Source organism: Pistacia vera, unplaced genomic scaffold, assembly GCF_008641045.1.
Source record: "Pistacia vera cultivar Batoury unplaced genomic scaffold, PisVer_v2 Contig6, whole genome shotgun sequence".
Lineage (NCBI taxonomy): Eukaryota > Viridiplantae > Streptophyta > Magnoliopsida > Sapindales > Anacardiaceae > Pistacia > Pistacia vera.
In genome coordinates this window covers 260,984-281,858 of record NW_022196445.1, presented here as the reverse complement: position 1 = coordinate 281,858, position 20,875 = coordinate 260,984, and the positions used below count along the sequence as shown (strand labels likewise).

Sequence of the window (20,875 nt, the reverse complement as noted above, 5' to 3'; positions counted from 1 at the left end):
ACATCTTTATCTATACCCACGTAGCAAGAACAGTTTGTATTGAATTTTAATATTAATAAAAAATCCAAAAAGAATCCAATATCAAGGTATAATCAAATTACAAACTTTTTATTTCACAAATATACAGCAATAACCATGTTTATTTATAGAGATATATTATTCGATGAATATAAATGGCAAAATGTTTATAGATATGGGAATCCGCGTTCTTCGTTTCTGTTTTATGCCCACAGTTTCTTCTTCTTTACAGGTGGATGCTGATGCTATCATGCTATACTCGTTTTTACCTTTTATTATACATCTAAGAAAAACTGACCAAGTTTTGCATGTGAAGAATTTTAAAGGTGAGTTTCTTCTACTTTTTAAGTCTCTCTGAAACCATTTCTGGGTCCATTTCTGTTACTGTTAACTTTTTTTTTTTCTTTACACTTTCCTTTTCATGGTTGCTTGCTGTTCAAATCCATTCATATTGATATCTAATTTGTCATTATTAATTAATGATTTTACCAATGAAAATTAAGAAAACAACAAGTACGAAGCTTAGTTGCATCTTGCTTAATTGGGACGGCAAACCAATAGTTTTCATATTTTTATAATTACATTGTCAAAGCATCTTTCGTTTTTATTTGTCATTTTCTCATTACATCTTGTTCATTGTTGTTCATTATTCCTTAATCTTATCATTTCTTAATGTTACCCTTAGATTGTATCATATCATTACGTCTTGTTCATTGCTGTTTATTATTCCTTAAGGGTTGGCGTAATCCTATGCATTAATATTTGATTATTTAATATTCCTTTCATGTGGCGAAACTTCTTAGAGCTTTCCTGGATTTCTATTCATAGAATAACACAGTGAAAGTTTGTAGTGATTGACTCGACTTCCCTTTATTGGTGGACTTAGAACCATATTCGGTGCTTAATTGCTGCAATCCTCTTTTGAATTAAAGACAAACTCTCGATATTTTGCAGTATCGTAACAATTTTGAAGAGGTTTCCTAGGCAAGGCTCTAGGTTATATTTAAGTCCCTTTCTTATAGTTGTCATTCTTATCTTTCTATCAGTCATTTCATTGCATTCTTCTCCTACGGAGTATTGTAAGTCTCCTACTTCTCATTTGAATGTTAATTCCCATCTTTCTCTAACTAATTTTTGGGGGTTGAATCGAACTGAAAGGCTCTTCTTGGTTGTTGTTGTTGTTGTTTATTTGTTCCGGTTTACCACCTCTAAGTGACACTAGGAATTGGGTTTCTGGGTTTCTAAGTGACACAAGTTTTTAGTACGAATACTTTGTTATGTGCATCTTTCTTCTGTGGTTATTATCTATTTCTGTGTTCCTTCATAATGAGTAATGATCAAATTGTGACAGATTTTAGATACACTGTTGTATCTTTTGAAATATTATATATTGCTCCGCTGATATGTTAAGCTAATGCTAGTCTTGTAAAATCTGTGCCATGTAACCATGACTTGGTTGCCGAGGTGGACTGCATTAGTCGCAAGTCGGTGCAGAGCAGAGAAGTTAGAGGGTTTTTAGCGTGAGCCCGTATATCTGGGAAGTCTGTTACTTGCTGTTATTGTAAAGTGTATATGAACTAAGCTTCACAGCAAAATCTGCAGTAATTCTCATCACTAAAATTTCCAGAATTCTTCTGTTTTTCTTACTGTTCATTCTGTTGATCTTTACTGGCTTAGGTTATTTCGTCTATCTCACTATGACCACATAGCATAGAGTAATAATTATCGTTTTCTTGTTTCAATCCTTTCTATTTTGTTAACTTGCCATTCCATCTAAAAACTTAAGCTAGTAGCTGAGGGCTCAACACATATTAGATCAATAGGCTCCCTCACATCAAACTTTGGATTTTTTGTCATTTCTCTTTATCCAGCTTGTATGTGGAGATTCGAACTTAAGATCTTTGACTCTGATACCATGTTAAGTTGCCATTCACGTATATTCTCATAAGTTTTAGACAAATTGGGCATGTGTAACATATACGCACCAACTTGAGGGCGAGTGTTGAGATTTACTGAATATTTTGTAATCTCCTATTTATGTTAGTATATTGTAGGATACTTAATTATGTCAATATATTGTAGGATACTCTTGATATTTTGTAATCTCTTAATTATGTGAGCTCTTCCTATGTAATGTTTGTAACCTTGTAGTAGAAATCAATGAATTGAAACATACAATTCTTAAATTAAACATATTTGACTTCTGCATTTTTTAACATATTACAGTATTAAGCAGATGGGGAATCTGTTCTGTTGTGTACAAGTTGACCAGTCCACAGTACTGATTAAGGAGAAATTTGGCAAGTTTGATGACGTCCTTGAACCTGGATGCCATTGCCTACCATGGTTCCTCGGACATCAGATTGCCGGCCACTTGTCTCTGAGGTTGCAGCAGTTAGATGTGCGTTGTGAAACCAAAACAAAGGTCTGTCTATATAACTCTTTATAAATATAATTTAACCTCAGTTATGTCACACTCTTTTTGGCATCTGTAACTTATCTTGAAATTATTATTATCTCTATATGTGGGGGTTGGGAGAAATAGAGACACTACCACTGAGACAAATAAATCTTTTTGGCAATTAACCAGGACAATGTTTTTGTCAATGTTGTTGCGTCTATTCAATATCGTGCCCTGGCAGATAATGCAAGTGATGCTTTCTACAAACTCAGCAACACAAGGCTCCAAATTCAGGCATATGTATTTGATGGTACAAATTAAATCTTTACTTAACGCCATTTGAAATACGTGTAGTGCTTTCACTCACACAACACAGCATCACAAGGATGTACTTGTATGTTATTTATCATCTTCCACCCAATTGTTTAGTGATTAGGGCAAGTGTTCCCAAGCTAAATCTGGATGATGCTTTTGAACAAAAAAATGAAATAGCTAAAGCTGTGGAAGATGAACTCGAAAAGGTAATCAATATTATTCTATATGCATAGCTGTTATTGTGAGAGCCAAACTTCATTTTCTTGTGGTACATGACCACTAGTTGGTTTAAATAGTGAAGCTTATGTGTTTGTACTGTTTTCTCCATTATTTCCCACAGGCTATGTCTGCTTATGGGTATGAGATAGTGCAAACACTCATTGTTGACATTGAACCAGATGAGCATGTGAAGCGGGCAATGAATGAAATTAATGCTGGTAAAGTATTTTATTTATCTCCACTAAGTTGATGAGTACAAAACTTTTTTTAAATTGTCCTCTGATTTAGATGAGCAACTAGTTTAACTGTATTCTGCACATTAGACAGTGGCAGATTTCTGAGGGGCATACCCCCTTTACCAATGTCTTCCTACATTTTATCTTGAACTCTGATGGGCAGAATTTCATGTTCTCAGACTCTGATGTCATTTTTATAAGCACTTGATTTTAGCTTAGGAATTATTGAGATGAAAACATATCAAACAGACATTCTTGTTCTTGTGGCCTTCGTGTTTTTAACAAAGAATTAAGTTTATGTATATCGATAACTTTTCTCCGAATGAAAAAAAAAAAACATTTTCTATATGAGTTGCCCGGGGACGTTATATTAGTATATTTCACTAACGTTGCAGGAAGATACTAGCTTCTCAGAACTGTTGCAACGCTAAAGGGGAAAAATATCTCGATGCAGATAAATTTGTTGTCCACTGTATTCATATCAGAAGCATGACATAGCTCTTGGATGGTGATATACCAATTAGTCATTGCCTATGATCCTGCCATTTCATTATATAATGTTCATTTTTCAGAGAAATTTGAAATCTCAAAGTATGATTTTGTTCAATGAAATGTTCTTATTGTTTTTTACTCTTTCAGCTGCAAGACTGAGGGTGGCGGCCAATGAAAAAGCTGAGGCAGAGAAAATTTTACAAATCAAAAGAGCTGAAGGTGAAGCAGAGTCCAAATATCTCTCAGGGCTTGGTATTGCCCGCCAGAGACAAGCAATTGTAGATGGATTAAGAGATAGTGTGCTGGGGTTCTCTATCAATGTTCCAGGGACTACTGCAAAGGATGTGATGGACATGGTCCTGGTCACCCAATACTTTGACACAATGAAGGAAATTGGTGCTGCTTCAAAATCCTCTGCTGTCTTCATTCCCCATGGACCTGGTGCTGTTCGCGATGTAGCTACCCAGATCCGTGATGGACTTCTTCAGGCTGCTTCTCAACAGTAATTTGCTACTTATCAAGGCATATATGGCGTTGATGTTTGGATAACAGTCATGCATTTGTGATTTCCATCAAGTTTTCATGCGTCTGGTTTTGTTAATTGACAATCTATTATAGCTACTAGCGTGCATATGATATTAAGCAAGTTATTCTGCTCTATGAAGATAATGTGCGTACTTGGTAATAGATTATAGTAACTTTGACTTATAAAGGGACCATGCTGATGCCTCATTCTTATTATCTGCATACATTTTATCACACCAATTATGCATTTCAACAGGAGCTTGCTGGTGCTCTTCAAATGCCAGTATCCTTATCAGAAAGTTCTGCACCATAATGTCATATAACACACGGCACAATATGGCATGAGAAATAACCATCACAAAATATGACACACAATTTCATATATTTTCTTCATTCTTTTACCAGAATCACTTAAAACTCTCTGGTTATTGATCTATCAAAGACTTCAGTGGAAAATTGCTGTAAAACAAGGATGCAGCCGGGTATAAACTGTTTGCTATTTATGTGGAAATTGAATTGCTTTGAGTTATTTATGAGATGAAACATGTGAATGCTTTTAGAATCATAGTAACCGAAACAGATGGATTGGTGCTATACAGCCATACAAATTCCCAAATATCTTGTGATTAATGGGAATTTATATTCAATAATACTAGATTGATGGCTCACTTCCACATAAATTATGAGTAAATACTATCCTATTATGACATGTGTCTCAGAGGAAACATCAAGCAAATCCTATTTTAAATTAATAAACATCTTCATTTTTCTTCGTCATTTTAGGCCTTTATTAGGTTAGTGATCATTATCTAAAGGTTGACAATCCCCTGTAAATGTATACATTTCAGAATTGTTGTTTAGTATTTCTTAATCATGTTACCCGTTAATTGTATGTTGACAGAAAATTTACTGTTCTAGTTCTGTAACGTTTGTTTTTTAACACTACTAAGGCCCTAATTTTGAGGTTTATTTAATACTTCATCAATAATAATTCTTCTCATTCATAGCTTTCACTAAGTCTGGTCTTGTGGCTGCAGCTCAGATATTAAATTTTGATATCTCTTCTTAATCTTGTAAAAGTTCCATTCAAATGATAGACTTGCCTTTGTTGGTATTATTCATATTGCAAATTTTCATGTAAGTAAAGATATATTTGAGACGTTTCCTTTCCTCGGCCAGTGCTTGGTCATATTTAGAGTTGTTACTCATATACTTCTGTCACTCATTTTTTGCATTGCTCCTCGATACTTTTGTAAGTCTCCTCTTCCAAATCGTCATTGTTGTGTTGAATTGAACATGGGTAATCTGTTCCGCTGCATACAAGCTGAGCAGTCCACAGGAGTTATTAAGGAGAGATTTGGCAAGTTTGAGGAGGTACTTGAACCTGGATTCCATTGCTTACCATGGATCCTTAGACATCAGACAGCTGGTCATCTGTCTCTTAGGTAGAGGCAGTTAGATGTGCGCTGTAAAACCAAAACAAAGGTATGTCCGTCTGTATAACTCATTATAGATTTAGTTTCACCTCGGTTATGTCATTATCTTTATATGCATATGTAACATTGCTGGAATTATTTACCAGGGCAATGTCTTCATCAGTGTTGTTGCATTTGTTCAATATCGTGCCCTGGTAGATAAGGCCAGTGATACATTCTACAAACTCAGCAACACAAAGTCACAAATTCAGGCATATGTATTTGATGGTACAAAATAAATCTACCATTTGAGTTACATTTTGTGCTTTTAATTATACACACAATCACATGTATGTTCTTGTAAGGTGTGCATATATATATATATATATCATCCTCTATCCAATTGTTCAGTGATTAAGGCAAGTGTTCTGAAGCTAAATCTGGATGATGCTTTCGAACCAAAAAAAGAAAGAAATTGCAAAAGCTGTGGAAGATGAACTTGAAAAGGTAATCAAGTGATTTTATGAATGTTGTGGAGGACAACCTTCATTAGTTTCTGTTTATTGGGGAGCTTATGTGAGATAGTGTTTATAATGTTTTCTTCATTATTTCTCACAGGTTATGTCTGCTTACGGGTATGAGATCGTTCAAACACTCATTGTTGAGATTGAACCAGATAAGCATGTGAAGTGGGCGATGAATGACATTAGCGCTGGTAAATTATCTAGTTCCAACATAAACTGGTAAGTGTAAAACTCTTTGATTTTTCCCTCAATCATAGGTTGTTGCATAGCATCTTGCTTAACTGTACATATAAAATAGCGGTTCTTTAGGGAAAGTTCCTTTCAATGGTTCCATATGGGTCGAATCTCATTTCCTTTGACAGTATTGTCATTATTTATGTGCATAATTTGGTCTAGGAAATTACGTAGGTGAAAATACACCAAATATCCATTTTGCTTCTCTTTGCATGTTATAAGGAATTATACTATTTGATAATGTTTTGCTTATAACTGAGTCATACAAACAGATAAAAATTACATAAAATTCATGTAAAATGACTACTTTGTCCTTGGTTTTTTGTTTGTTTGTATAACTCAGTTGTAAGTATAATATTATTCTATACTATTTTTCTCTGTCTTTCCTCAAGTAACTGAACAAAAACTTCCAAATGATTTGCCAGGCACACTATGTTTAACACTCCTACATTTTGTTCAATGAAATTTTCTAACTGTTTTCTACTCTCTCAGCTGCAAGACTGAGAGTGGCAGCGAGTGAAAAGGCAGAGGCAGAGAAACTTTTACATATCAAAAGAGCTGAAGGTGAAGCTGAGGCCAAATATCTGTCAGGGCTTGGTATTGCACAGGGCTTGGTATTGCTTGAGACAGTGTGCTAGGATTCTTCATGAATGTGCCAGGAACCACTTCAGAGGATGTCATGGACAGGGTCCCAATACTTTGACACCGTGAAGGAAATTGGTGCTGCTTCTAAGTCCTCAGCTATCTTCATTCCCCATGGACCTGGTGCTGTTCGTAATGTAGCTACACAGATCCGTGATGACCTTCTTCAGGCTAGTCACCAGTAATTTGTTAAAAATCAAGGCTTAACATTGGGTTATATTCTGGACAAGTAAGGGTATTATAACCAAGTAAGGGTATTTCTTTTTCGTTTAAGTTTCCATGTTTTCTGGTTGTTAATTATGATTGTCAATTAGTCTCAAGCTAGCTATATGAAAAACTGCTTGAATATCAAAGTGACAAACCCGTATAGTTAAACCTCTGCGTCATGACAGCACCAGTTATGTCTGCTTCATGAAGAGGCCTTCTGCAATTTGTTCACTTGTTACATTCGGTCACAGCATTTACAGATAAACAGTAGCAGCTGCACTTTAAACGGTCTGCAACATGATTTGATAAAAAATCTCTAAATATCTGAAATTTCGCCATTTACTGACAAATTTTACTTCTTTTCTAGGGTTCAGGGTTTAAGATTTATATTATAAAAAAGTATTAACAGCTTGCAGTTCAAATGCATTGTCAAAACCAAGTCCTTAAATTTTCCTGATGAAAACAGCAGAGGAATAAATTTTTATTTGTTATTATTTATCATTCTTTATGAAAAGCTGAATACATATTTCCAATGCTCCATCAAGGTACTACAGAGGTTAACCAAGAGAATAATTTCCCCCATTACATGCTTGATTGAAGATATGAAGATATATAATTACAATAATACTATACTTACAAAGAAATTTTACAAAAATTTATATACAAAGTGAGGTGATAAAAAATGAATAAAATAGTAAAACAAAAAGTCAAACTTATTAAATTTATTTTTTTATTCATTTTTTTTTTTTTTTTTTTTTTTAATTTTTTTTTTATTTTTTTTTGTAATTGTAGTTTTACTCTTATAACTATCGCACCAGTAAAATTACAATCATTAGATGCTGTTGTTATTAGTGTCTTCTGAACATGAAAACATCTTCTATAATATTATATTACTTTAAGGCGCGAGAGCCGCAGAAAGACCGATCTTGGGACGCCTCCTGTCGTTGTCCTTAAAATCAAATTCTCCAGCAATAGATAGGAAGAACTTTTGCCAGAAACCTTGCTGAATAAGAGCACCCACCTTGCCGTTACTGTCCATACGAGCCTTCACCAATGTAGAAGGAAACAGTTCATGCTGGCCACCAACTGTCAAGATGGTCGTCCTTTCAATAAAAAAACTATGCTTCAATTCCGCAGCAATGGCACTCCTGGACAGGGGGTTCAGTGGTTGGTAATAGGAGGCTTTTAAAGTGTCAAGTTTATCATTCCTGCATTATTATAAAGGCTTAGCATTAGTTTCTTGAAAATCAGGTAACAAATTTTAAAGGTTGAATTAAGGAAAACAAAGAATCTTGGTTTAGTCTTTTCGACTTTTCTCATAGGGTTGCTCACAAGGTCAATGAAGCAACAAGGAAAGGACTATTGAAGGTTAAACCGGCATTGATTTTGTTGAATGTGCTTGCTGACATGTCAAAGGCGATATCAGTCCCAAGGGAGACTAAATCGGTTCCAATTACACCTGAAAAATTAACGACAGGGTCGAGTCCTATAGAGGGTTCATTTCCTATAGAGTGGTGGTTGCTCATCTTCAATCCAGAGCCTGCAGTAATCCCAACATAGTCGTGCAAGAATCGTAGTTCCACCTGCAATTAATTTCAATTATATTTGTTCTAATACTAAGCATGTGTGGACTTATTGCATCACATTTTAACTATTCGTCATGGAAAAGTTCTGATAGAATTGTAAAAAAGGAGATAATAATGTTCATACCTTTCCAGAATCAGGAATGGTAAATCTTAAAGCCGTTTGCAGTCCAGGCACAATACTTTCCACTGTATTGAAGTTCAAAATATAATTACATGATGCCTCTCATTGACACAATATGCATGCAGAGTTTACAATTACATGGAAAATGAGACACTGAAAGAGAAATTTCAATTTCATTAAATATCAGATTGATGGTAGATCAATTACTCTGACAGGAGAGATCAACATTCCAGTCGACCCATTGGTAACTGAAGTGAAATGGTGGTTGTTGAGCATAACCCTTGTAAAGAAGATCTAAAAAAATGAGAACAAGTAAAGTATTAGCAAATATCAATCAATTGTAACGTGAAGTAAAAATCAAAAACATTAAAATTAAGAAAAATGGGAAGATGTAAAGAATGATACAACCTCTGGCTTTTTTGCCAATATGGAAGTATAAACCAGGAGAACTGCTCATTTCAGGTTTAAACTTAAAAACAGTAAAGACCACACTTATATTTTAACCTATTATGATTTGTTGGCAACGAGGTTTAATTTATTGAGAATGGATAGAATAAGCCGAAGAGGAAGCTTCCTGATGTAGGACCAACCATATAAAGGGAAATTTCCAAGAATTCATTCATCTTCAGCTCATTGCAAGCCCCATCAACACCCATTCACCATATACTTTTGTCATAGTTCCCACATGTAGCTCCAAGATGGACGTATTGATGATGAAACTTTAAGCAAAAATAGAAGAGAAGTGAAGTCATACATCTCTGCTGAAATTGTACTGAGAGTTTAATTACCACTTGCTTAAAATTTACATCAGATAATTCTTTAAACAGCTTAGATGAACTGAACCAGATTAAACAAGTAAAGATACTCCATTCAATTTGTTGTGTTGATACAAAATTTTGCGCCAACTAGAGCGATCCGATTGACTTTGATGAAATCGAAACGGATGTGTGCGTGAGTAATGTAACTAGCAATGAAGGAATAACGAATGCAGTAAAGTAAATGGCAAAAAATGATTTTAAAGTGGTTCGGTGAGATGAACTCTTGAGCCTATGTCCACTATTATTTGTATTTGCTGTGAGAGCTTACAGTAATAATTCTAGGAATATTTTCCAACTCCTTCCTCATTGTTTGAGGGGGTTTAAATACAAATTTTGTACAAAGAAAAAAGCGAAATTAAAGGGATTGCAAATAAATTAAAATGCAACTCCGATATTCTTGCGATTGGGCGCCATGATTGCACAAAGATTGTGGTCAATCTGATCATTCTTGAGATATTTGGGATCTGAAGTTATCTGGGAATTGATTGAACGATCATTCGGATTGTTTGCGACTAGCTTGTGTTGAGTCGACCTATATCTCGATGAGCTTGTGCTGGGTCGGACAATCAGTGGAGTCGAGCTAGTTTTGGATAAAACTATATCATCGCGATTCTTCAAGCTTGATGGAAAAATCACACACAACATCTGTCCCCTAGTATTCGATGTTCGTTTCGAGCTTCAAAGACTATTACTCGATTTAATATCAAGCTCGATGTCGTCAGTAGGCCATCAGACCCAGGCTCAGTCGAGCTTCGAGAGTCAAACCCATGATTGGTCAACGTACTTCACACTTGGATCTTCTTTCCTTTGTGACACCTGTCAAACTCGGAATATGAATGGTTAGGACAATTGTGTAAATTCCATGTAGTCATGTCGCATTACATGCGGCAGCCTTTGACAGTCATGTTTCATCGCACGTGGGTGACTACAGCTGTCCACGAGCGGAGTTGAGGCGATATGCGGCGACGGTTATGATCACAGTAGTCTGATGGTTCATCGCCCCTCGTGGATGGCTGTCATGTGGCCACGTCCAAGGGCTAGGATTGCTCGATAAATAGAAGGTCGAGATTCACTATAGATCGACAGTTACGATCGAACCCCGCCCTTTTGTCTCCCATGCAAGCCACTATAAAAGTGAGCGAAGTCATCATAAACTTACTCAACTTGCGAAAAATTCTTTGATGTCTTTTACTTATTCTGTTGTTGCTTCATCATTGTCACGGTGCTCTTTCTAGCGAGTTCTTCCCATTCTCTTATTCCAGTAAGGCTTCTTTCTTTCTCTTTAGTTGCTTTCTTGATTTTTGCAGCTAAGGGTGGCCATTGTCGTGGCCACATTGAGTCTTCTAGGGCTTTACTAGGGTTTTTAAGCATATCTCCAGCGGCCTTGGGTTTAAGGAGGGCTTATCACGATGGCTACCAAAAACCTAGGTAGGTCGCGTGAATTTATTGTTTGGTGTAAGCTATCTCGGGTGCTTAAATTGAAAGCAGTGTGGATAGGTCGTCGAGTTTTTCGAGCTTTGACACATGTTTGCTTTTGATTTAGGTACCCAAAAGCGAGCTTTAACTATGTCCTCATCCAGCAGCCACACGATTGATTGCATGTTTGATTCACTCGCGGGTTCAGCAGCCCCCGGGGGTATAATCCGAGGACTTGAGGCGCATAAGAGAGATTTATGCGCCGCAACTCAATTTGATGGTTCCCGGGAATTCTTCTCCGAAGAATCCTCTACCCAGGTGGGTAACGACCTCTGAGACCCTCTTGAGATGTGGGGTATCTAGTCCCCCTCATTATTTTATTGACAACGTTCTGAGACAGTTCGACATCGTTCCTCTCCAATTGTCCCTGAACTCATATGTCATAATCATAGGTCTGTATATAGCATACACGATCGCTAGTTTGGGCGACCCATCCGTCAAGGAGCTCATCCATTTGTATAGACTAAAGAAAGGACAAGAGCAAACGTACTACCTTTTCAAGGTGAGGAAGGTATGTTTCAACCGGTTGGTTGACGTCCCAAAGAAGATCCCACATTGGGACTCTCAATTTTTCTTTTATGAGGCTTGGGAGACCATCATTTTCGCTTCGGAAGTGAGTAAGATTTCAAACTCGCAACGCGTATGAAGATCGCTTTCAAGCTTTATTTTTAAGCTAACTGAGTTGCTTTGCTTTGCAGTTAACGTTGAGCAAAACTATCTCCCCACTGCGAGCTTAGAGAGGCTCCAACGCTTCAGCGACCTTCTCGATAGACAACATAACGTCAATGAGATCATCACGCTTCCTCATTTAAGGATGTATGGCTTCTGTTAGGAGAACGCTAAGTTTCTTACCATTCTCGAGAAAGGTTAAGTTATTGCTTGCTCGCGATTATTTCTCCCGCATAGATAGGTCGTTCATAGTTTGCTTCTCTTTTTTGCAGAAATGTGGGCCAAGAAACCAAAGGGCCTTAAGAAGAAGGCGATAACTTCTGCGGCTGCCAAGAAAACGCTTGTTGGTTAGGTGATGAAGCAGCCCACTGATATTTCTAGCGTGAAGCGTAGCGAGGGCGAACTTGGGGAAGACCCAAGTGCGAAGAAGCTCGCAATTACCTCAAAGGTAGTTGGTGGGAAAGGTACGCACAAGCCCCAAAAGAGGCCGGCAAAAAAAGCACCCAGGCTAACGAAAGGCTCGGGAAAACATAAGGCACCTGAGTAGTATGATGGCTCCGGTAAGAAGAAATTGGTCGAGCCCCTAGGGGGCTCGAGGAAGCAAAAGGTGGTCGAGCAGCAGGTTGGCTCGGGCAAGGAGGCCGTTGTGTAGGCTGGCGACCCAAAGAAGTCGGTGGCCAAGGATTCGGCCAAGAAGAAATCCACTCCCACGGGTGAGACTGTTGTTGCCAAGGGAAGTAAGTCTAGCTCATCTTGATAGGGAGGCAAGAAGATGGACGAGGCAGCTCGAGCCGTGGTCGATGCTTTGATTGACCAACTCCCCAACCATATCAGCGTTGGGGCTGCGGCGGCTAGGGATGGCATCACCCCCCGAACATTTGCGTGTGTTAGAGACTTGTCTCCCACCTAGGTGTTGGCCTGGGTGTGCAGCTATATGGCGAAGGTACTAGTAGCTCACCCCTTTTTTCTTTTATCACTACTTGCTGACTTTCCATCCTATCTCTCTTTTTTTTTTTTAGGCTACCATGGCGAGTAGGCTTCTCTACGAAGAGTACTATCCCACGTTGGAGGGCACTCATAAAGGGTGACAACTGGCGAAGACAGTGAAGGAGGACTCTTTGGCCAGCGCCGAGGTTGCGGAGAAGAGAAGGATGCCAAGCAAGCTAAACTCGAGTGGCTCAAGAAGGAGATGACGACCTTTAGGGTCAAGGAAAGGGAGTTCCAACAAAATCAAGGTCAACAAGGCTGCAAGAGCTAAGGCTAAAGCGAAAGCAACCGAGGCAGAGAAAAGTTTGGCACAATAGTGGGGTACTAATAACAAGCTAAATTCTAAGCTTTGCTCAACCCAAAAAGCTGCTTTGGATTAGGAGGCCAAGTTCAAATAGACCTCGCTCGACCTTGCTTAGGAATGAAAGGTTGATGAAAAGCTAAAGTTGAGGCCGGGCAACTTAGACTTCAAATTGAGGAACTGAATGAGCTCATCACCATTCGGGTTTGGCAGACGTCAGTCTTCCTCATGCAGAAGTTGTGGAAAGCTCACCCTTCGATCAACTTCTTTTTCCTCTTGCGAGCTTATTAGAGAGAGGTCGATAAGATGAGGACCGAAGCTCAAGGAATGGCCTACATATTCTCAGATGATTTCGAGGATGATGGTGAGGGCCAAGAAGGGGTCGAGGAAGGTGAAAAGGAGATTGACCTAAGCAAGAAGTCAAGGATCCGACTCCCCTGGCTACACTCCCCCCCAAAACTATCGATCTTTCTCCGGGCGAGGCTTCAAACCTTGAAGAGGCTACTACCAACCCTTCCGTTGAGGAATCGTCTCTTCCAGTCAGCGACGAGCACCATGGCTTGGCCAAAGATGATGTCCCTGCTCCCCCACCTACCTGAAAGATTATTATATATCTTTTTTTTTTTTTTTTTTTTTTTAAGTTGTAATCGAACTTTATAATGAATAGAAGATGTTTTGATGTATCCCTATTGAGCAATCTTCAATCATCCTAGTTGGACTTGTCATAAAAAATTTGAATTTGCTTCAAGTTATGCGTAGCTCGCTTCTTGAAGAGTTTTTTTTTAATATATGCAAGGAAATCCTATGCGACAACTTCAATTTTGGATCCATTGTCCGTTTCGAGTTTTGGTCGCCAGCTTAGGGCCGATTTCTTTCGACGTGTCTTTCTTGAATTTTTTCAAGTTTAACTTTGTTGATTTGGGATATTTCACCCTTGTAGAGTAGGATTTTGACATGGCTTATTGAGATAAGCTACCTTTTTTCCGACTCTTGACTTTGAGTTCTTTTTTAAATGCTATCACGTAGGTTGCGATTTTTGAAGCGATGAATAATACATGTTAAATGAGTAAAAATAACAATGATGAACTAAGAAAGGTTTGAATAATACCTCTTTTATTGATAAAGCATTTTGGCCATGAACGACTTTACAATGAATGATAAAAGAGAGACATGGGTGGAACCCGAACTGCTCATTGGTAATACTTTCGTAAATACTCGGCATTCCAAGCTTGCAGTATTGCTTCGCCGTTGAGGCGTTCCAAGTGGAAAGTTTATGGCAGAAGCTTTTCGGAGATCCTAATAGGACCTTCCCATTTGAGTGTGCTCCCAAGTTCGGGTTTTGGGTACCTTGGATGATCTTTCTGAGAACTAGATTGCCCACTTCAAAGTCTTTGTTTTTGACTTTGGCATTAAAATATTGTCTGGCTCGCTACTGATATGAGGCGAGCCTTAGCTGAGACTTGACCTAATACTCTTTGATTAGGTCTAGCCTCAGGCGGAGAAGGTCTTCATTTATTTCTTTATCGAAAACTTCCATTCAAAACAAACAAATCTCCACTTCAACTGAGGTCATTGCTTCACACCAGTATGATAGAGAGACTGTCGTTCTGTAAACCACAAGGCCTCGGACAATTCTTCGGCTCATTTTCCCTTCAAGGCATCAAGCTTCTTTTTAATGGTGTGCTTGATGACCTTGTTTACAGCCTCTACTTGACCGTTGGCTTGAGGTTGATAAACAGCGACGAAGCTCTTCTTGATGTCGAGCTGTTCGCAGAAAGATCTAAAGTCTTTATTGTCGAACTGTTTCCCATTGTCGGTTATTATAGTGTAGAGGATTCCGAACCAACAAACGATATTTTTGTAAACAAAATCCTTCAACTTGTTCGACGTGGTGGTAGCTAAAGGCCCGACTTCTGCCCACTTGGTGAGGTAGTTAACGGTAACCACTACAAACTTAACGCCCCATTTTCCTTGAGGCAAAGGGCCTATCAAGTCAATACCCCAGATTGCAAATGGCTAGGGGCTTGTCAGTGTAATTAATTCTTGAGGTGTAGCTCGTAGAGTATCTGCAAATCTCTAGCATTTATCGCATCTACGCACATAGTTCGCTACATCGTCGAAAACTGTTGGCCAGTAATAACCTTGATGAAACACTTTGTATGCTAGAGATCTGCCTCTTGCATGGTTCCCGCAAATCCCCTCATGGATCTCCCTCAACACATAATCTGCGTCCTCATGGTCGATACATCGCAGTAGCGGTATATTGAATCTGCGCTTATACAACTTATCGTTGATGAACATGTACCGGGCTGACTTTGCATGGAGTATTCTAGCTTCAGTTCTTCCTTCAGGCAGTGTACCATCCCTTAAGTAGACAATGATTGTGTTCATCCAACTGTATCTTCGACTAGTTACTAAGATTGATTCCTGTGGAGCAAAGGTGCTTGGTCTTGGGAAGAGCTTAACTGGTATGGAATCAGCTTTCTCTTGGTTCATTGCAGAGGCTAGGCGGGCTAAAGCATCAGCTATCCAGTTCTTCTCCCTTGGGATATGAAGAACTGTGAAGGATCTAAACTGCTTGAGCTCGAATTTCACCAATTGAAGGTAGGACACCATCCTATCTTCCTTTGTCTGGTACTCCCCGGCAATCTGATGGACTATGAGTTGGGAATCACCGTAAATTTTAATGGATTCTACCCCCATTTCCTTGGCAAGGCGAATCCTTGCGAGCAATGCCTCGTACTCAGCCTCATTGTTGGAGGTGACGAATCCGAATCTTACTACGACTCTAATCAGGTTTCCCTCAGGACTTTCGAGCAAGAGCTCTGCTGCTGCCCCCTTATCATTTGAAGAGCCATTTACATACAGAGTTCATTGCCATAGGTCATCGAGCTTCGGCTTCTGCTACTCTACTTCTTTCGAGGTATTTGCCCCTGACGAGCTTAGTTCAACCTTACCTCGAGCAAGTGAGTTCGCAAATCTGTCGCTTGTGAACCCCCTCCATTATACGCATTGATGTGTGAGGTTGAGTACTCATGACGTCAGTTATAACCGGAATGTTAGTCATTGCCAGATTGGCAAACATTACTCATCTCACGAGCTTGCGAGGATTGGGCTTATCTTGGGCATGGGTTAAGACTGACATGCTAACGTTGAGGATTCCACTGGGTCGGTCGAGCGTCTCGTGGATGACCATTTCCTTCGCTTTCACCCATTGGTTGTTTCCTCGGTCGCCTCCTAGGGCTAGATTGTCCGTGAGACTCACGCTCGTGGACGAAGTGCACCCTTTGACGTCGGGGGTGTCGGTCGCCCCTTGGCACTGATGAGCCAGATTGGTTGTCAGCTAAAGTTCGACCCGTCGGGGTGGGATTAGTGAAGCGCGGCTGGTCAAGGTTCTGGGCAGTTGGTTGTCGATTTCTCAGCTCAGCCACTCTGATCATCTCCACCAGCTGGCCGTTTTCAGAGTTTGACGTTCTTGCCCCTTGGTTATTCGTGGCATGCTGAGATGGCGGCAATGGTGGTCAACATCCAGCGGCGTCCTATTGCACCTCCTGATGGGTGGCTTCCACATCGTCGTGGTTGCCGGTGGTGGTTTTTGTTCTTGTACGCACCATCGTGGGCCTGAAGTGGTTAGATCGTTGTGGTTGTTTGCTGGAATTTCTGAGATGTTAGCGGAGGCCCTCCGTCTAGCGCCAAAATGTTGATACAAAATTTTACACCAACTAGAGCGATTTGATTGACCTTGACGGAATCGGAACGGATATGTGCATGATTAATGATAACCAACAATGAAGGAATAATGAATGCAGTAAAGTAAATGGCAAGAAAGGATTTTAAAGTGGTTCGGTGAGATGAACTCTTAAGCCTACGTCCACTGTTCTTTGTATTTGTTTTGAGAGCTTACAGTAATAATTCTAGGAATATGTTCCAACCCCTTCCTCATCGTTTGAGGGGGTTTATATGCAAACTTTGTACAAAGAAAAGAGCGAAATTAAAGGGATTAAAATTAAATTGAAATGCAACTCCGATATTCTTGCGATTGGGCTTTATGATTGCGCAAAGATTGCTATCAATCTGATCATTCTCGAGATATCTGGGATCTGAAGTTATCTGGGAATTGGTTGAACTATCATTCAGATTATTCGTGACTAGCTTGTGCTGGGTTAAGCTATATCTTGACGAGTTTATGCTGGGTCGGACAATCAGTGGAGTTGAGCTGGTTCTGGATTGAACTATATCCTCGCGATTCTCCGAGCTTGGTCGAAAAATCACACACAACATGTTGCAAGTACGTCAAGAAAGCTTCCAAGTAGTACTAGTGCAGATCAATTGGATTACTTCTCTAATAAATGTTTATACGCTCGCGATAAAAGGAAACCATGTGACCTGTGCATATATGCAAGTCCTAATTAAGCATTCCTAAATAGAGTAAACTGAATTTTTTTTTTTTTTTTTTTTTTTTTTTTGGCCGGGGTGTCTAGGCCGTCTTGTGCATACTTCAACTAATCTCTCGGGACTCTGGAACTACCTATCGGCCGGATAAGAGCTTCAGTGGCTACTCCTATTAGCAATCGAGAAGGGATTCGAATTCAAAACCTTTTGATTAATACACCCAAGAGTCCATATCAAACGACTTGACCACCCAGAGGTAGTTGAGTAAATTGTTTTTCATGTGAGAAATGATTGCTTTTATTTTCATGTAATAATAATATGACTATAGACATTAAGTGCCCTGGTTCATTCGGTTCAGGATAATACATGAAAATTGAGCAATTATCTTGCCTTGTCTTTTTTCAGAAAAAACTTGACACTGCATGATCTGCATCTAACTTTACTAAGCAAGTGATATCATCATCTTGGATTGGCTAATAAAATTAAGTGAAATTTCATCACTTTATTGCACATCAATCATAGAATTTTTCGTCATTCTAATTATTCTTTTTCTAATCAAGATAACATTAATTAGTGGTGTGTGAAACATGCAAAAAACTATGAAAAAATAATGCACCTTTCCCTGGAAGTCAATCTTGATTAGCTATCAATATTAAATATAAGTGGGCTCCCGTATAAAATATCTCTTGCTTCACCCAATTTTCCTTCTCTTCGCAAACTGTTTGCATCAAATACTTCAGTGAAAGCAAGTATGCATACATGATAATTGTAATGTTTGGAATGAAGATTGGTCGAGGATCATTGCAAAATTTTCTGCCTATATACTTGCAATGCTCCCGGACCAGGCTTCATTCCCCACATAAGTTATCGAATTATCATACACTCTAGAGACTTTTAATTGCCTTTGCTTTTGCAAACTTCTGACCATTTATCATTCAAAGATACATATTTTATTTTCGTGTTTATTATATAAATACATCAGTTTCCTATAATAAACTATATCTGCATATGCATGCAAAAAGTCCTTGAAGCTTTTGCATATATTCATTTCATACAACAAGTGTAACCTGAGATGGGCGAGGGAGGAAGCTAGGTGCAGCTGCAGGATCATCATCCGGTTTGATTTGTGGGAGTTTTTTCGACTTCATTAAGCACTTTCAAAACTTCTTCTTTCTTTGCAGCAAGTTCCTGCATCTTGGCATCGATCTTTTCGAGCTTAGCCCTCAGTTTCGTTGGATCCTTTTTATCTCCAGGGTTCTTTTTCTTCTTCTCCTTTCCACCATCTTCTTTATCCTCCTTATCTTTACATTCTTTGTCCTTCTTCTTCTTCTTATCTTTAGTTTTCTCATCATCTCCCTCCTCCTTATTCTCCTTACCCTCGTGTTTCTCTTTCTTTTCATGCTTGTCCTTCTCTTCGGCTTTACTGTCATTCTTTTCTGATTTTTCTGTCTCTCCCATATTAACTTTAACCTTGATTCACCAGATTCTTGGTTATTGAGCTTCTTCTGCAAACCAAATATCAAACATATTTCAATCAATAAAGCATTATTAACCGTCATCTTAATCGTGTTAATTAATTAACGATGCTAGTATGCATTTTTGGTCAATATTAATTTTCGTTCCAATCACTATTTTGATGATGTGTGGTCATGTTCATTGTACACATGTTTTTGCCAATCAACGTGCAATATTTTGAAAGTTCACGTTTTGATCAACAATCATAACCCTCCATTGTTGATTGCCCAACCCAAAATACAAAAAGGAAACAGGAAAAGTGCCAAATGAATTACAGACCTGGAAACCCAATCCTCTGAGGCTGTTGAAGGTGGGCTGGAATGTGGTTTCCAAGCCTTGAATGTTTAATTAATGTAAAGCATAATGCAATATTTACCCTTTTTATTCTCTAATCCGCATCCTATTATTTTGGTTTTCCTATGTTTAAGCTTTAATGCACTTAACTAATGGCTAAAGGTTGTGTTTATTTTATGCGAGAATTGTGAATATCCACACGAAATTTGTTCTCAATCCAATGTCTTACTTTGTGTGTTTTTAGCTTGTTATTTTTAATCAAATCCTGCACCAGCTTTTCACGCTTAGCCTCCCACTCAGATAGAGTTCAATGATCCAGAGATAATCTCTCCCTAATTACCTCCACTCATAACCAGTCGGCCAGTGGTGAACCAGGATTTGAAGTTTGAACTTTGAAGTGAGAGGAGGGCGAAATTAAAAATATTTCCAACTAATAAATATTAAAACTTTAATATTTATATACCATTATAATTTTCAATATTTTAATAACCAATCTGGGGTGAAACTCGGCAAAGTTGTAGGGTCTCAAGTTGATTGGTTTAACTTGTTTGATTGGGCAGTCAGACCGTGTGACCAAAAGTTTAAAATTCAGCAAATAAATCTTTGAAAATTACAATTGAGTCTCTACATGTTTAAAATTTAGCAAACATACCATAAATAAAAATCAGTGGTCAACTGGTTGGCGGGGGCAACACACCAAATGCAATCTTAATCATCTCCTGAGCCATTCACCAAAAAATCTACCCAAGATCTGGCCAAAATCGACAACCCAAGCTAAATCTCACCACTGTCGGCATCAACAACTCTTCCCATCATCACGAAAATACTTCCCACAGCCTCTTGACCAAAACTCATCTCACCTCACCCTTGTTCGCCTTACCAATCACCAGAAAAGTCGACTGTTGCTGCCGTGGGTTTTTTCGATTTATGGTAAATTCACTCAATGGAAATCACTTCCGCCATCACCATTGCACTCATCGGCCCTTCCTCTTCAAAAGCCCAAACATCTCGGCTTTCAATTGTTTGTTGATCACCTTTCCAATTTCTAGGGTTTTTGGTGAATATGAAAATTGCTAACTCGACCCAATGAAAGCCCCAAGTCCCGGTTGAATCGGTTAAATAGGTTGGGCCAAGCCGGGTTTTAAAACATTGATAATTTTCCTATATGATTCATAAACTAATAAATAATTTGTTGTAGTATATCAAGACCTTAATTTATTAAGTTTGTATAAAAATGCATTTTATTTATTTATAATCTAAAACTTTGTTTAATTTGTTTCCGGCTTAAATTGTTAATTATGTAATTAAATTTGTATTAGATAGACCTTATTTATAATCTAAACTTCATTCAGTTTGTTTCTGGGTTTAAATTTAATTATTTGATTTAATTTTTTTTAAGTTTAATTATTTGAGGGGGTGGTTGTAATTATTAAAAGTACTGAGGATATAATAATAAATTAGAGATTTTTTTAAAAATTTCATTCTCGA

General features: G+C 38.4%; 2 protein-coding genes and 1 pseudogene across 8 annotated transcripts; 2 read left to right on the top strand and 1 right to left on the bottom strand.

Moving 5' to 3' along the window:
* Positions 1-149: 149 nt before the first annotated feature.
* On the top strand, positions 150-4,341 carry LOC116110253 (hypersensitive-induced response protein-like protein 1). 7 transcript variants are annotated; one of them, XM_031396469.1, is made up of 6 exons: positions 150-344; positions 2,255-2,443; positions 2,609-2,729; positions 2,849-2,940; positions 3,075-3,171; positions 3,829-4,341. In XM_031396469.1, exons 2-6 carry the CDS (start codon positions 2,255-2,257, stop codon positions 4,185-4,187), a joined length of 858 nt encoding a protein of 285 aa, XP_031252329.1. In that variant the 5' UTR covers positions 150-344; the 3' UTR covers positions 4,188-4,341. The 7 variants fall into 7 exon arrangements, with proteins under 7 accessions (XP_031252329.1, XP_031252327.1, XP_031252330.1 ...); XM_031396467.1 differs by having other exon boundaries at positions 2,245-2,443; XM_031396470.1 differs by lacking the exon at positions 150-344 and adding an exon at positions 455-1,002 and having other exon boundaries at positions 2,245-2,443.
* Positions 4,342-5,166: 825 nt separating this feature from the next.
* On the top strand, positions 5,167-7,611 carry LOC116110259 (annotated as a pseudogene).
* Positions 7,612-8,003: 392 nt separating this feature from the next.
* Positions 8,004-9,428, bottom strand: LOC116110268 (mitochondrial outer membrane protein porin of 34 kDa-like). The gene is made up of 5 exons (XM_031396484.1): positions 9,344-9,428; positions 9,143-9,229; positions 8,939-9,000; positions 8,561-8,811; positions 8,004-8,436 (listed from the first exon to the last, which is right to left on the bottom strand). The coding sequence occupies exons 1-5, from the start codon at positions 9,390-9,392 to the stop codon at positions 8,124-8,126; spliced, it is 762 nt and encodes a 253-aa protein (XP_031252344.1). The 5' UTR covers positions 9,393-9,428; the 3' UTR covers positions 8,004-8,123.
* Between the last annotated feature and the right edge of the window lie 11,447 nt (positions 9,429-20,875).

Bases quoted from the DNA above. Each gene is read 5' to 3' on its own strand.
- LOC116110253 (XM_031396469.1), top strand. From the start codon at position 2,255: ATGGGGAATCTGTTCTGTTGTGTACAAGTTGACCAGTCCACAGTACTG. The intron at 2,444-2,608 runs GTCTGTCTATAT...GCAATTAACCAG, and splicing joins GTTGTGAAACCAAAACAAAG to GACAATGTTTTTGTCAATGT. The intron at 3,172-3,828 runs GTAAAGTATTTT...TTACTCTTTCAG, and splicing joins AATGAATGAAATTAATGCTG to CTGCAAGACTGAGGGTGGCG.
- LOC116110268 (XM_031396484.1), bottom strand. From the start codon at position 9,392: ATGAGCAGTTCTCCTGGTTTATACTTCCATATTGGCAAAAAAGCCAGA. The intron at 9,230-9,343 runs GTTGTATCATTC...TCATTTTTTTAG, and splicing joins TATTGGCAAAAAAGCCAGAG to ATCTTCTTTACAAGGGTTAT. The intron at 9,001-9,142 runs GTAATTGATCTA...ACTTCAATACAG, and splicing joins TGTTGATCTCTCCTGTCAGA to TGGAAAGTATTGTGCCTGGA.